Source organism: Myripristis murdjan, chromosome 1, assembly GCF_902150065.1.
Source record: "Myripristis murdjan chromosome 1, fMyrMur1.1, whole genome shotgun sequence".
In the NCBI taxonomy this organism is placed as follows: domain Eukaryota; kingdom Metazoa; phylum Chordata; class Actinopteri; order Holocentriformes; family Holocentridae; genus Myripristis; species Myripristis murdjan.
Window position 1 is genome coordinate 6,227,480 of NC_043980.1, and position 12,710 is coordinate 6,240,189.

General features: G+C 41.6%; 1 protein-coding gene across 1 annotated transcript in view; it reads left to right on the forward strand.

The window, feature by feature from the left end:
* Nucleotides 1-3,460: 3,460 nt before the first annotated feature.
* Nucleotides 3,461-12,710, forward strand: part of LOC115357936 (B-cell receptor CD22-like) — a 51,867-nt gene continuing 42,617 nt past the window's right edge. The window contains exons 1-5 of the mRNA XM_030049699.1: nucleotides 3,461-3,487; nucleotides 3,630-3,712; nucleotides 4,923-5,255; nucleotides 5,397-5,624; nucleotides 6,002-6,271. Coding sequence (XP_029905559.1) covers nucleotides 3,658-3,712; nucleotides 4,923-5,255; nucleotides 5,397-5,624; nucleotides 6,002-6,271 — 886 coding nt within the window. The 5' untranslated portion in view covers nucleotides 3,461-3,487; nucleotides 3,630-3,657. The remainder of the gene's footprint in view (nucleotides 3,488-3,629; nucleotides 3,713-4,922; nucleotides 5,256-5,396; nucleotides 5,625-6,001; nucleotides 6,272-12,710) is intronic.

Genomic DNA, 12,710 nt, shown 5'->3' on the forward strand with positions numbered 1-12,710 from the left:
TGTTGGCGCCCCTGCTCTGGGAGGGGCGCGTCTAGCCGCCAGAGGGGCACCGGTAGCGGCCGTTATCGCTTGGAAGCTGTTGCCAGAGTATTCCCATGTATTCCCACAGCTTGCATCATTTAGGAGATGACATGATAAAAGGACATAATTTATGAACAACACCTTGGTATGCAGGGTTAGTGTGTATGGAAGTGGCCCTGTTTTAAATGTAAGAAGTTCTGTAAGAACTTACATTAAGAGAATGACTACAGTATAAGAGTTTTCCTACATGCCTTTGAGAATTTAGCTTTACTGCTGGCTTTTTTCAACTGCAAGAACCAAGAATTTACCGAGGCACGCTGCACTGCGAAGCCTACACTATATTGCCAAAAGTATTCGCTCGGCTGCCTTCACACACATATGAACATGAATGACATCCCATTCTTAAACCATAGGATTTAATATGATGTGGGCCCATCCTTTGCAGCTATAACAGCTTCAACTCTTCTAGGAAGGCTTTCCACAAGGTTTAGGAGTGTGTTTATGGGAATTTTTGACCATTCTTCCAAAAGCGCATTGGTGAGGTCACACACTGATGTTGGACAAGAAGGCCTGGCTCTCAGTCTCCGCTCTAATTCATCCCAAAGGTGTTCTCTCGGGTTGAGGTCAGGACTCTGTGCAGGCCAGTGAAGTTCTTCCACACCAAACTCGCTCATCCATGTCTTTATGGACCTTGCTTTGTGCACTGGTGCGCAGTCGTGTTGGAACAGGAAGGGCCATCTCCAAACTGTTCCCACAAGGTTGGGAGCATGAAATTGTCCAAAATGTCTTTGTATGCTGAAGCATTAAGAGTTCCTTTCACTGGAACTAAGGGGCCGAGCCCAACGTCCGAAAAACAACCCCACACCATAATCCCCCCTCCACCAAACTTTACACTTGGCACAATGCAGTCAGACAAGTACCGTTCTCTTGGCAACCACCAAACCCAGACTCGTCCATCAGATTGCCAGACGGAGAAGCGTGACTCGTCACTGCAGAGAACACGTGTCCACTGCTCTAGAGTCCAGTGGCGGTGTGCTTTACACCGCTGCATCCGATGCTTTGCATTGTGCTTGGTGATGTAAGGCTTGGATGCAGCTGCTTGGCCATGGAAACCCATTCCATGAAGCTCTCTACGCACTGCTCTTGAGCTAATCTGAAGATCACATGAAGTTTGTAGCTGTGTAGCTATTGACTCTGCAGAAAGTTGGCGTCCTCTGCGCACTATGCGTCTCAGCATCCGCTGACCCCGCTCTGTGATTTTATGTGGCCTACCACTCCGTGGCTGAGTTGCTGTCGTTCCCAATCGCTTCTACTTTGTTATAGTACCACTAACAGTTGATTGTGGAATATTTAGTAGCGAGGAAGTTTCACAACTGGACTTACTGCACAGGTGGCATCCTATTACATTACTATTACAGCACCATGCTGGAATTCACCGAGCTCCTGAGAGCGACCCATTCTTTCACAAATGTTTGTAGAAGTAGTCTGCATGCCTAGGTGCTTGATTTTATACACCTGTGGTCATGGAAGTGATTGGAACACCTGAATTCAATGATTTGGATAGATGAGCGAATACTTTTGGCAATATAGTGTATCTCAAGGTTTTCAAAAGCGTTTCCAATGGTGACAGTACCAAGCATCTTGGAATTGGAAAATGATTGTATTTTGTAATAATTGTATTCATATTGTAAAATTATTGCAAAGTAACACCAGTATATCAGTGTATAGGTCTATGGCTGACAAATTTAGTCAGTGTGATGCTAAAAATGGAAGAGAGAATGAAAACTCAGTCAGTGAGAGGTGAGAAACAAGGCTCCTCCTTGTGGTTTTTGTGTGTGTGTATGTGTATGTGTGTGTGTGTGTGTGTGTGTGTGTGTGTGTGTGTGTGTGTGTGTGTGTGTGTGTCTGTCTGTCTGTCTGTCTGTCTGTCTGTCTGTCTGTCTGTCTGTCTGCTTGCCTGTTTTAATCAGAATCAATTTTTTTCTGTTTGTGCAAGGAAACGACTGTGCAGGTACAACCTGGATACAAAAAGTATTTTACAGAAAGCAAAAAGTGTCTCTTTGGCTTTTTAAACAAGGCCTAGTTTGCATACCGCTGCATCTACTGCTTGGTCCAAACAATGGGTGTCCAAATTTACATCCAACATGCAGTGCATTGGGATGGAGGTTGAGAGTTTCATTTTCTGGTTGTTTGTCTGTGAGCAGGATATCTCAAAAAGTGATGACTGTATTTTCTCAGGACTTTGTGGAAATGTTGGTCATGGAGCAGAGAGGAACTGAGAGGGGAGTGGTGGTTGATGTGCAAAAGCCATAAAATTTCAAAACAGACTCACATCACTGCATGAAACCGCATAGTCCTGTAATATTATTAGAATAGATTTTTAGATTTTTTTTTTTTTCACATTGACATAAGTATTCAGACCCTTTACTCAGTACTTAGTTGAAGCACCTTTGGCAGCAATTACAGCCATTTTCAAGTCTCTCCAGAGATGTTTGATAGGGTTCAAGTCAGGGCTCTGGCTGAGCCGCTCTAGGACATTCACAGAGTTGTCCCTAAGCCACTCCTGTGTTGTCTTGGCTGTGTGCTTAGGGTCAGTGTCATGTTGGGAGGTGAACCTTTGGTCCAGTCTGAGGTCCTGAGTGCTGTGGAACAGGTTTTCATTGAGGATATCTCTGTACTTTGCTCCATTCAGCTTTCCCTCAACCCTGACCGTCTCCCAGTCCCTGCTGCTGGAAAACACCCCCACAGCCTGATGTTGCTACCACAAGGCTGCACTGTTGGGATGATACTGGGCAGGTGATGAGTGGTGCCTGGATTCCTCCAGATATAACGTTTGGAACTGAGTTTTGGAACAGTTCAATGCTGGTTTCATCAGACCAGAGGATCTTGTTTGTCACAGTCTGAGAACCCTTCAGCTGCTTTTTTGCAAACTCCAAGCAACTTTCATGTGTTTTGCACTGAGGAGAGGCTTGATCCTGTCTGAATACTTTCTGAATGCCCTGTATAATGTGGCCCTGCTGAGGAAACTGGCTGGAGCAGGAGTCAGGCATAGAGCAGCATTCACTAGCTCTACACAGACACTGCATTCACCTTTACCAGAGAAGCATTCCCCACCACACAGACATGAGAGTGAAATCAGCATCATCATGGGGAATATGAACATATCTTTAAACCAGATCTCTGTTGCTTTCAGAGGAACGGAGCTGTATGGAGACGTGCACACCTGTAGGAGTTACTGATGTGGTCCTGCAGGAGTCCAGGCAGAGGGCGCTCTCTCTGGCTCGCTTTCAGATGAAAACAAAAACAGATGGGTGCAATAATCTTTAATAAACTTGGTCATTTACCAGCATTCTCTGTGTCATTCTTTTTTCAGATGAAAAGAGGAATAGAAACTGGTTCATTTTTAACTCTAAGTGTCTGTGTCACACCAACTTCCCTTTCATGATGAAGCCCTTTATTATAAGAGGTTTTGATTCATTTCACATTTTTTATAGCTTTGCCTAGAGATTCAACAGCTATTTGAAAGGTTTGCTGATGTGACTGATAGACCTCTCATGTTCTGTACATGATCTAGGCCTCACTGTTGATGTGTTTTAATGTCTCTGAAGCCTCAACAGGGAGAGGAGAGGAGCAGCTATGAGTTTTACAGCAGCAGCGTGTGGATTTGTTGTCTTCCTTCTGTCTGTGCCAGGTATCGTACATTTACATTTTAGACACTGGGCCGGTGTGCTAATCAACTCCATTTTAATGATAAGAAGCTTAAATGTGCTTGAGTTGGTTTTTTGAGGAATTTTAAAATGGACTTAATGGACTCATCAGGAGGGGTCCAAAAACAAAATGTAGTCAATGATTAAATATTGCTAAAACATAGATGAACATAGATGAAAAAATGACTGATTTTACCAACCTCTCTTTAGAAAATGACACCTCTTTTTTCATTTAGAGTGCACAATAATCTGCCTTGAATCGTTTTATGACAGTGAGTGGCAGACAGGGCCGCCCCTCCCTAAATGCACAACTTGTGGTGTGTGTAGGGCCTCATGTTGCGCTGGGGTCCTCATGTGAAAATGTGGCTGGTGAGACCCCCAAGTGCCAAGTCCAGTCAGCTGAGATGCCCTGATTTTGTCCCTATTGTAAACCTGGTGGGTGAGCGGGAGCATGCGCCTGGAGGCCTGATAACAAAATTTGCTTAGAGCCCCAGTTTGGCCAGGGGCAGCTCTAGAGACAGATTTCTGGTTAATTTATGATTTATTTTGACAGCTACAGCTGCTCAATTTTAATAGCCAGCAACCTTCAATTTGCTCTGCGCCCCTCTGAGTGACAGAGTGCCATTACAGCTCACAGAGGTGCTACACATCTACCATGAAAAAGGCCAAAGCCACAGCACCCCATGCTAACAAATGATGGCTTTCTACTTGAAATTAATCAGTCAGCATCTGAGAATGCATACACTGATTCTGATTAACAAGCTCTTTTATATGCAAATAACTTGAGATGGCTCCTAAACTGAATATTTACCCATATGCCTACAGTAACTTTGACACTGGCAATAAATATGGAGGGCTGTTGTCAACTTTTTGTAAACAGTGGATTTGGAGCAAAGCTCAAATATTCCCTTGTCTTTGATAATTTGTGATGGTCAACTGACAGGAATCGCACATTGATTTCTACAGTACTTAGGTGTATAATGAGGAGCTTACACAGCAGCTGCAGTACATCAGCATTTGTTGTTCTGAGGAGTTTGAGGTTTGTCCAGGTTCCCTTTTCTGAAAACCATCTTGGCATTAAGATTTTCTTTGTCTCATTGACTTTCGATGAAGCTGAGAGGAAGTGAGTACCAAAGTGGTTTGGGGGAAAATAGTAGTTTGTGATTCTGGTTTTTGATGTTCTCTGTGTTGCAGTGGGACAGGGCCAGTATGTCTCGGGATTGACTTACACTCCTACTGAGATCTGTGCCTTCAGAGGATCAACAGTGGACATAGACTGCAACTACAATGATCAGCATCCGGATAATATTAGAGAAGCATCATGGTTTATTAAAAAGACAGAAAGTGAATTTGTGAATCTGGAGCCGGGCCCAAACTCTGACGGTCGTGTGGAGTTTCATGATGATCGGCCTTACAAAACACTGACAATCAAAGACCTGAGAGAGAGTGACTCAGCTGACTATGTGTGTGAGTTCACAACAAACCAACAAGGACGGGAATCTAGTGGAGTCACTTTAAAAATCACAGGTAACATTGTCATTAGACTATTAATTTATTTATGTAGTTCCAAATAATGTTAAAAATCAAGGAAAAGTGTGTGTGTGTGTGTGTGTGTGTGTTTGAGTATTTACAGTAGTATCCAATGAAAGTTCTGCTCCATGTTCACAGATCCAGATCTCCAGGTGCAGGTGATCAGATCATCAGTCTACCAATACCAGGCAGAGCTGGAGTGTGTCAGCAACTGTCCTCTAGCTGGTGGTGTTTCCTACGTCTGGTACAGGAATGAAGAGAAAATTAGGGAAGGAAATGTCACTTATTATGAAGTCAAAATTTATCTTGGTAACAGCTATTCCTGTGCTGTAAAAGGACATGAGAGTTTCCGCTCTCCTTCAGTGTGTGAGTTTATTTCACAGCATGTCACTATCATGGTGACATAGAAGTGTGTATTTTAAAGCACCAACCCCCAACACACATACACACATGCATGCACACATACACACTCACACTCACACACACACACGCGCACACACACACACACACACACACACGCGTATATGCAGACACATGGTTACACAAACTTTGTCCACTAAAATAATTGCCTCTAACACAATGGTAGTTATTCAACACTTCATCAACATGTTTATCAGCTTCATTCACAGACCTGGTTCTCTAACCTTTAGGATTCTGACGTCCCACAGCTATGAACTGTTTACTATTTGACTTTGTTCCATGACAATACACATTGTCATATATGTTATCATTATGCCCCGCAGATGATCCGAAGATTCCCTCAGTGTCGGTGAGGCCCTCTGGTGAAATAGTGGAGGGCAGTTCAGTGACTCTGACCTGCAGCAGTGATGCTAACCCAGCAGCTACTTATACCTGGTACAAGAAGAATGGAAATCCAAGCCAGGAACCTTTTAGGACAGGACTATTGCTTGATTTTATTTCCATCCAGTCCTCTGACTCTGGAGAGTTTTACTGCACAGCGCAGAATGAGCTTGGAGGAAAAAGATCTGACTATATTTCTATTGATGTGAAACGTGAGTGAAATGGAACTGGTTCTCGATATCATGTGGGAACAAATATCCTAAATCTGTCACCTTTAGTTTTTATTAACCAAGGAAAGGTTTTAAAAGGTGTACATGCTTTTATCATCTCTGCTTTTTTTTTTTAATATGTTCACACACTAAAACATTTGGAGATAAAGTACACTGCATAGACACACTGACAGTAGTAAATGAGAGACATACTGAGACTTACTGAAGTTTTACACCAAGGTTTCCCCAGCTGGACTGAGGATTAGAAACATCAAATATCTTGTGATATCATCTTCAAGGCTCTTTACAACTAGTCTGATTATTTACATGCAGCATGTGTCATTGCAAAAACACATCCTCACTTTAACCTTATTTTCCAGATGCTCCGAAGGTTCCCTCAGTGTTGGTGAGTCCCTCTGGTGAAATAGTGGAGGGCAGTTCAGTGACTCTGACCTGCAGTAGTGATGCTAATCCAGCAGCTAATTATACCTGGTACACGAAGAATGGAAATCCAGACCAGGAACCTTTCAGGACAGGACCACAGCTGGACTTTGTTTCCATCCAGTCCTCTGACTCTGGAGAGTTTTACTGCACAGCGCAGAATGAATTGGGGGAGAAGACATCTGACTCCACCTCTATTGATGTGAAATGTGAGTGAAATGGAATTGGTTCTTGATATCATGTGGGAAAAAATATCCTAAATCTGTCACCTTTAGTTTTTATTAACCAGGTAAAGGTTTTGAAAGGTGTGTGTGTTTTTTCAGCTCTGCCTTGTTTTAAAGACACAGACTACAGCACATGGAGATAAAGTGCAGCTTAAGGCAGAGGTTCCCAAACTTTTCAGACCTTGTAGAACGATTTACCAAACCAAATTTCCCAGGTACCACCTAAGCAAATTGTTCCTAGTTCATGCTCTGTCAGACATGACATGACGTCACCCTATGTAACTAACCACAGGCAAATTTTATTTCTAAAATATTTAAATGAAGTTTTACGTCATTGTAATAAGATGTACTGGAGATTAGAAACGTCAAACATCCAGTGGCATCACCTTCACAGCTGATTATAAGTAGCCTGATTATTTACATACCGTATGTGCCATTGCAAAAACACATCCTCACTTTATCCTTAATTTCCAGATCCCCCTGCTGGAAAAGAAATGAAACATACGAATGCAGTCAGGGCAACTCTACTCATCCTGAAACCAATTGCTCTGTTTCTCCTCTATTTGTGCATCAGGTAACAGAATAAAAATCCATCACTTCTTTTCAAAGATTCCTTTCATATTTTATGAGTTTTCATGAACTGTAGATTGTTGGATTTTTGTTTAACTACCACCCCTGCTGCCCCCCCCCAAACACACACACACACACACACCCCACCCCACCCCACCCCCCTCCACACACACACACACACACACACACACACACTGCACTTCTGGAAGATAACACGCAAAGACTGGAGGGGAAGGGCTCAAGTCTGACAGTTCCTGAGTCCCAGTCCCGGGCGTCGGGTTCTGTCACTTGGTCTCATGGTCTCGCACCAACCGTGAACCTCCGTCGGAGCGTGTTGTTCCAAACCCAGGCGTGTTGTTCCCCTGCTGTTTAAACTGTTCATATTTCTATTTTTTATCCTCGTTTATAGTGTATATATTGCTTACTGCTATTTATCATCTGTTTTTCTGTTTATACTGTGAATTTGGACATTGCCCACATCTATGCACATTGTATACATCGATGCACACTGGTTTTATTGGCTTTTTATCATCTATTTATCATCTGGGTGCTATTTATTTATTTATCATCTGTTTATACTGTAAATTTGCACATTGCCCTCATCTATGCACATTGTATACATCGATGCACACTGGTTTTATTGGTTTATTGCACATTGTTTTTTTGCACATTGGTACTTAGATCTTTAGATCTCCAGGGTCATCTTTTATCTTTTATTCTTTATTTATTATTTACTTATTCTTTATTTTTGATTTACTTAATCTTGTACTCTGTGGATACTGCTGAAAACTGTGAATTTCCTTCGGGATGAATAAAGTATCTATCTATCTATCTATCTATCTATCTGAATGCAATCCAGGAAGAAGAAAACTGAGCAGAGTGACCCAGTACAGACTGTACAGGTGAGAGAGAGAGAGAGAGAGAGAGAGAGAGAGAGAGAGAGAGAGAGAGAATGTATTTTCTTGTCTCATCTTGTGTGTCTTCCCTCCCATCAGTCAGACTTTGATCCTGTGTATGCGAACGTCACTGCAGCACAGACAGAAGCCACAGAGGAGCAGGAAGACCAGGTGTAAAGTTCACTCAGGTTGGAGCCTCATGAAAAACCACGAGTCTCAAATGAAAATGACGTTTACACTTCCAAAATGTAACTCCCCTTGGTTTTTAATGATACTCTTTACAGCCAGTGTGTGTTTTGTCGGATGTCAGGAGACACACAACCTTGAAAGCAACTCTGATACCCCGAGTCATTTTAGCCTCTTGTTCTGCAATGCTTTTTGTTCAACAAAGCCCACAGGGTCTTTTCTTTGCAAGAGTTACAGTTGCTTTACTTATTGCCTTTTAAAATGATTTTAAGTTGGGTTTGAAAACCTGACCTGTGGCTCTGTACAGCAGCACACTGAAGCAGAAGACAGGAACAGAACTGAAACATGGAAACACTGTGTTTGGGCTTTTTTTCTGTAATAAATGTAAAATGTTACATCATACAAATAAAGAGATTCAGAACTGTTTTCATTGTACATCATTAACTGTGGAAAATGTGTTTAACATGAATGACATTGTAGTCTGTTGTTATTTTATTGAACAAAATAAAAAAGTAGGCTGTAGCTTTTGCCATCTTCATTGATTCAAAAAAGCCGTTTGATACAGTGAATCATGAGGTTGTCATATTAAAACTATCTCAACATAATATATGTGACAGAACAATGAACTGGATATCATCCTGTTTAGGTAACAGACAACATTGCACTAGAATAAACAATCAAAGTTTTACTTTCTAGATTGCACTGTCGGGGTCCCTCAAGGGTCCATTTTAAGACCTTTGCAGTTCACCATCTTTATCAATGATTTGTCAATCACCTGTGCTGATGTCCACATACAAATGTATGTAGATGACACGGTCATATATGTTAATTCAAATCAAAATATCAAGCGGCTTTACCAGAGGCGGCCCTGGCTAGTTTTGCGCCCTGGGCGAACCGTCCCCCACCCCCCCACCCCCACCACATCAGGCCTATCATTTGTTAACATCCTATTAACTAAGAATAACACACTAGAAATTACTCATAAAGCTATATCACATATAGCTTAAAAAATGTCATGTCAGTGTATAGGAAGTTATTTAGGTTACCATAGACCCACGTATAGCAAAAAAAATTAAAAATTCCACAGTCAGGATGTATTGTTTACCAAATCCACAGACTAACAGGCCAATGTGAACTTGCACTTGTTGTGTTGCAAACACAAACTAGCCTATGGGTGAAATTAATTCCATGACATGATGCCTAAAATTCTAATAGTTGCTAGTTCAGCAAAACTAAAAACCAAAAAAAAAAAAAAAAAAAAAAAAATTCTGTGGCTAAGTGGCAACATATTAGCAAGAGGCTAATAAATAGGGTATAGGCTACTGTTTCATTACATGCACAATTAACGTCACGCATAGAGACTTGCATACCTTTATCTTTTGAACGTTTCTCCCCTTCTTCTCTCCTTCTCTTTCTGAACTGGGCACCTGATGTTTTTTTTGGCCTTTTGTCCATGATACTCCATTGACTTTTTGTTGTTGTTGTTGTTGTTTGGCATTTTCACATAACCCAATAAATTACATGTAGCTATAAGGGGTCTATATTAATGATGAATATATGAATGAAATACAATTTATTTGGAAGCAGCAGTTTGTGTTGTTTGGCCTGGGATCTTTCATATCAGAGGTTAGTCTATCCCCCGCCCCCCTCCCCTTTGCTTTTCCTGAGACTCACAACCTGCGCACAGCCTCTGCAGTCGCAAGTTGATCCCCCGCGCCCCCCTCCCCCTTGCCTTTTCTTCTGACACACACGACCTGTATACATGACTCTCAGCAGCAAGTTGACGTGATAGTAGGGGCGCCTCAGCGCCCACTGCACAAACTTGACATGGAAATGAGCGATATTAGTCTAGAAACGATTTTTTTTTTTTTTTTTTCCCGCGGACGCACTTTTTTTTTTTTTTTGGACGGCGCTTGTGCGCCCCCAAGTAGATTGCGCCCTGGGCGGTTGCCCACATTGCCCATAGCAAAAACCGTCCCTGGGCTTTACAACTCACAAGAGCTGTGGAAAAAACAGCTGACTGGCTGTCCAATAGTGATGTGTCTGTCACGAATGAAACGGCTCTTAGAGCTGGCACTTTGAAGTGAACGACGGGAGCCACTTTTTCCCCCTCCTCTCTCCCTCACTTTTTTTTTCTTCAAGTCACACATGATTGATCAATACGTGTGGTGTCGTCTCTGCGTCTGCGCTGAGCAAAGGGGGGAGGGGCGGCAGTTACACACACACACACACACAGCACATACAAACAGGAGAACAGGAGGTCTGAGAGAATCTTTTCCAAAACAGAGCAGATAATTACCGACAGAGATCAGCTCCTCAAAGCTGTGGCACTTGGTGTTTCTCAATGCCAGTCTTAACTAAAGACAAGTTATCTGTATGCTGATTTTTTTCTTTTTGTCTTACATATTTTAATTTATATTTTGTTGGGTTGTGTGTTTTGCAGTCATTCTGTGTTGTTTCACTTTACATTTGTTTAATAGAAAAAAAGTTAAACGTTTGAAATAGTTGAAAGTTCAATTATGAATAGTTAAAAGTTTGTTTTTGTATTTTATAATTTATTTTTTGTAGCACTATGTAGAGTGAATAAATAATGGCATATTTATATAATAAAAAATAACGCATGTTTTTTTTAACATTAGTGTATAATTTTGTGTATAATTTTACATTATCGTTGGTAATAAATTAATTTAAGCAACAAAAAAATCTGAAGAGCCGCTTGAGCCAAAAGAGCTGGCTCTTTTTAGTGAGCCGAGCCAAAAGAGCCGGTTTTCTAAAAAGAGCCGGAATTCCTATCACTAAATTATGCGAGAGTGACGAGTGAAGAGCTGGATCAGCTGGAGAGGTCAGGAAATGAAGCCAGTACGGCCCGGTCAACGTCTTGGGCCGTCAAATCTGGTCAGCAGGCTGTTATCAATTTACCTCTGAAATAAAGATGACAGTTTTCACAGATGTGTTGATTTATTAAATGTTCATTTCAATGTACAGATGCAAACAAATTGACAAATTAATTCAATCAATGGCCTAGGCATGTCATAAAGACTAAACACATTAATAATGATTAATTGGCTAATTGATAACTAATAACATTAACAAGAGCAAAGTTATAGCCTGCACATCTCCGTGGAGAATCGTACAGGTACTGTCCGTGGTGCTGAATCTGCCTCAGCAGGTACTGTCCGTGGTGCTGAATCTGCATCAGTGGGTACTGTCCGTGGTGCTGACTCTGCCTCAGCAGGTACTGTCCGTCCGTACTGTCAGGTAGTCTTGTAGACATTTGAGGGCCCAAGACGTGGACCCGGCCATACTGGCTTCATTTCCTGACCTCTCCAGCTGATCCAGCTCTTCACTCATCACTTTTTCTGTTCTGTCTTGTCTTCCTCATTCAGCCGTTTATCCAAACTTAGGTCACCAAATAAATCAAAATTGACAACAAAACACCCCATTATGCTAACAAAGTTGACAGCAGCTTTGGATGCAGGTTTCAGTGAAACGTTTCGTGTTGCCATAGAAACCACACAGATTCGGGCAATAAGATATAGGTGGAGTAATATTTTCAGTGATTGAGGTACTTTTCATTTGAGCACGGCTACGCGTGCTGTCATGCTCATTTGACCACATTCTAAACATCTGATTGACCAGTCAGATTGCTCTGTCGGATCTACGTGTTGTATAATATTTTCATATTTAGATATTTTATATCTATCTATCTATCTATCTATCTATCTGTACAGACATACACACAGAGAGACACATACAGACAGACAGACAGACACAGACAGATAGATAGATAGATAGATAGATAGATAGATGTCAAAAACACAGAGGTAGGTGTGGTGAGAACTTAGAAAAACAATGAGAAATGAGATAACCCTCTAAATCTGGCTGAAAAAAATGGCGTAAAATTTTTTTGCCAGCGCAGGCACTGCCCCCCCAGAATGTTTAGTGTCCCTCTGTCATTTCTTTCTGGATACGGGTCTGTACCACTTGTGTTTAAAAACTGGCAGAAATATATGATGTTTTTGCTTTCTACAACAGGCAAAATTCTTTTTTCTGTTTTTCTGCAACCAAAGACCAATATTGTTCTAAACTGAAGCAAATGATTTACTACATGGACAGGAGGTGTAT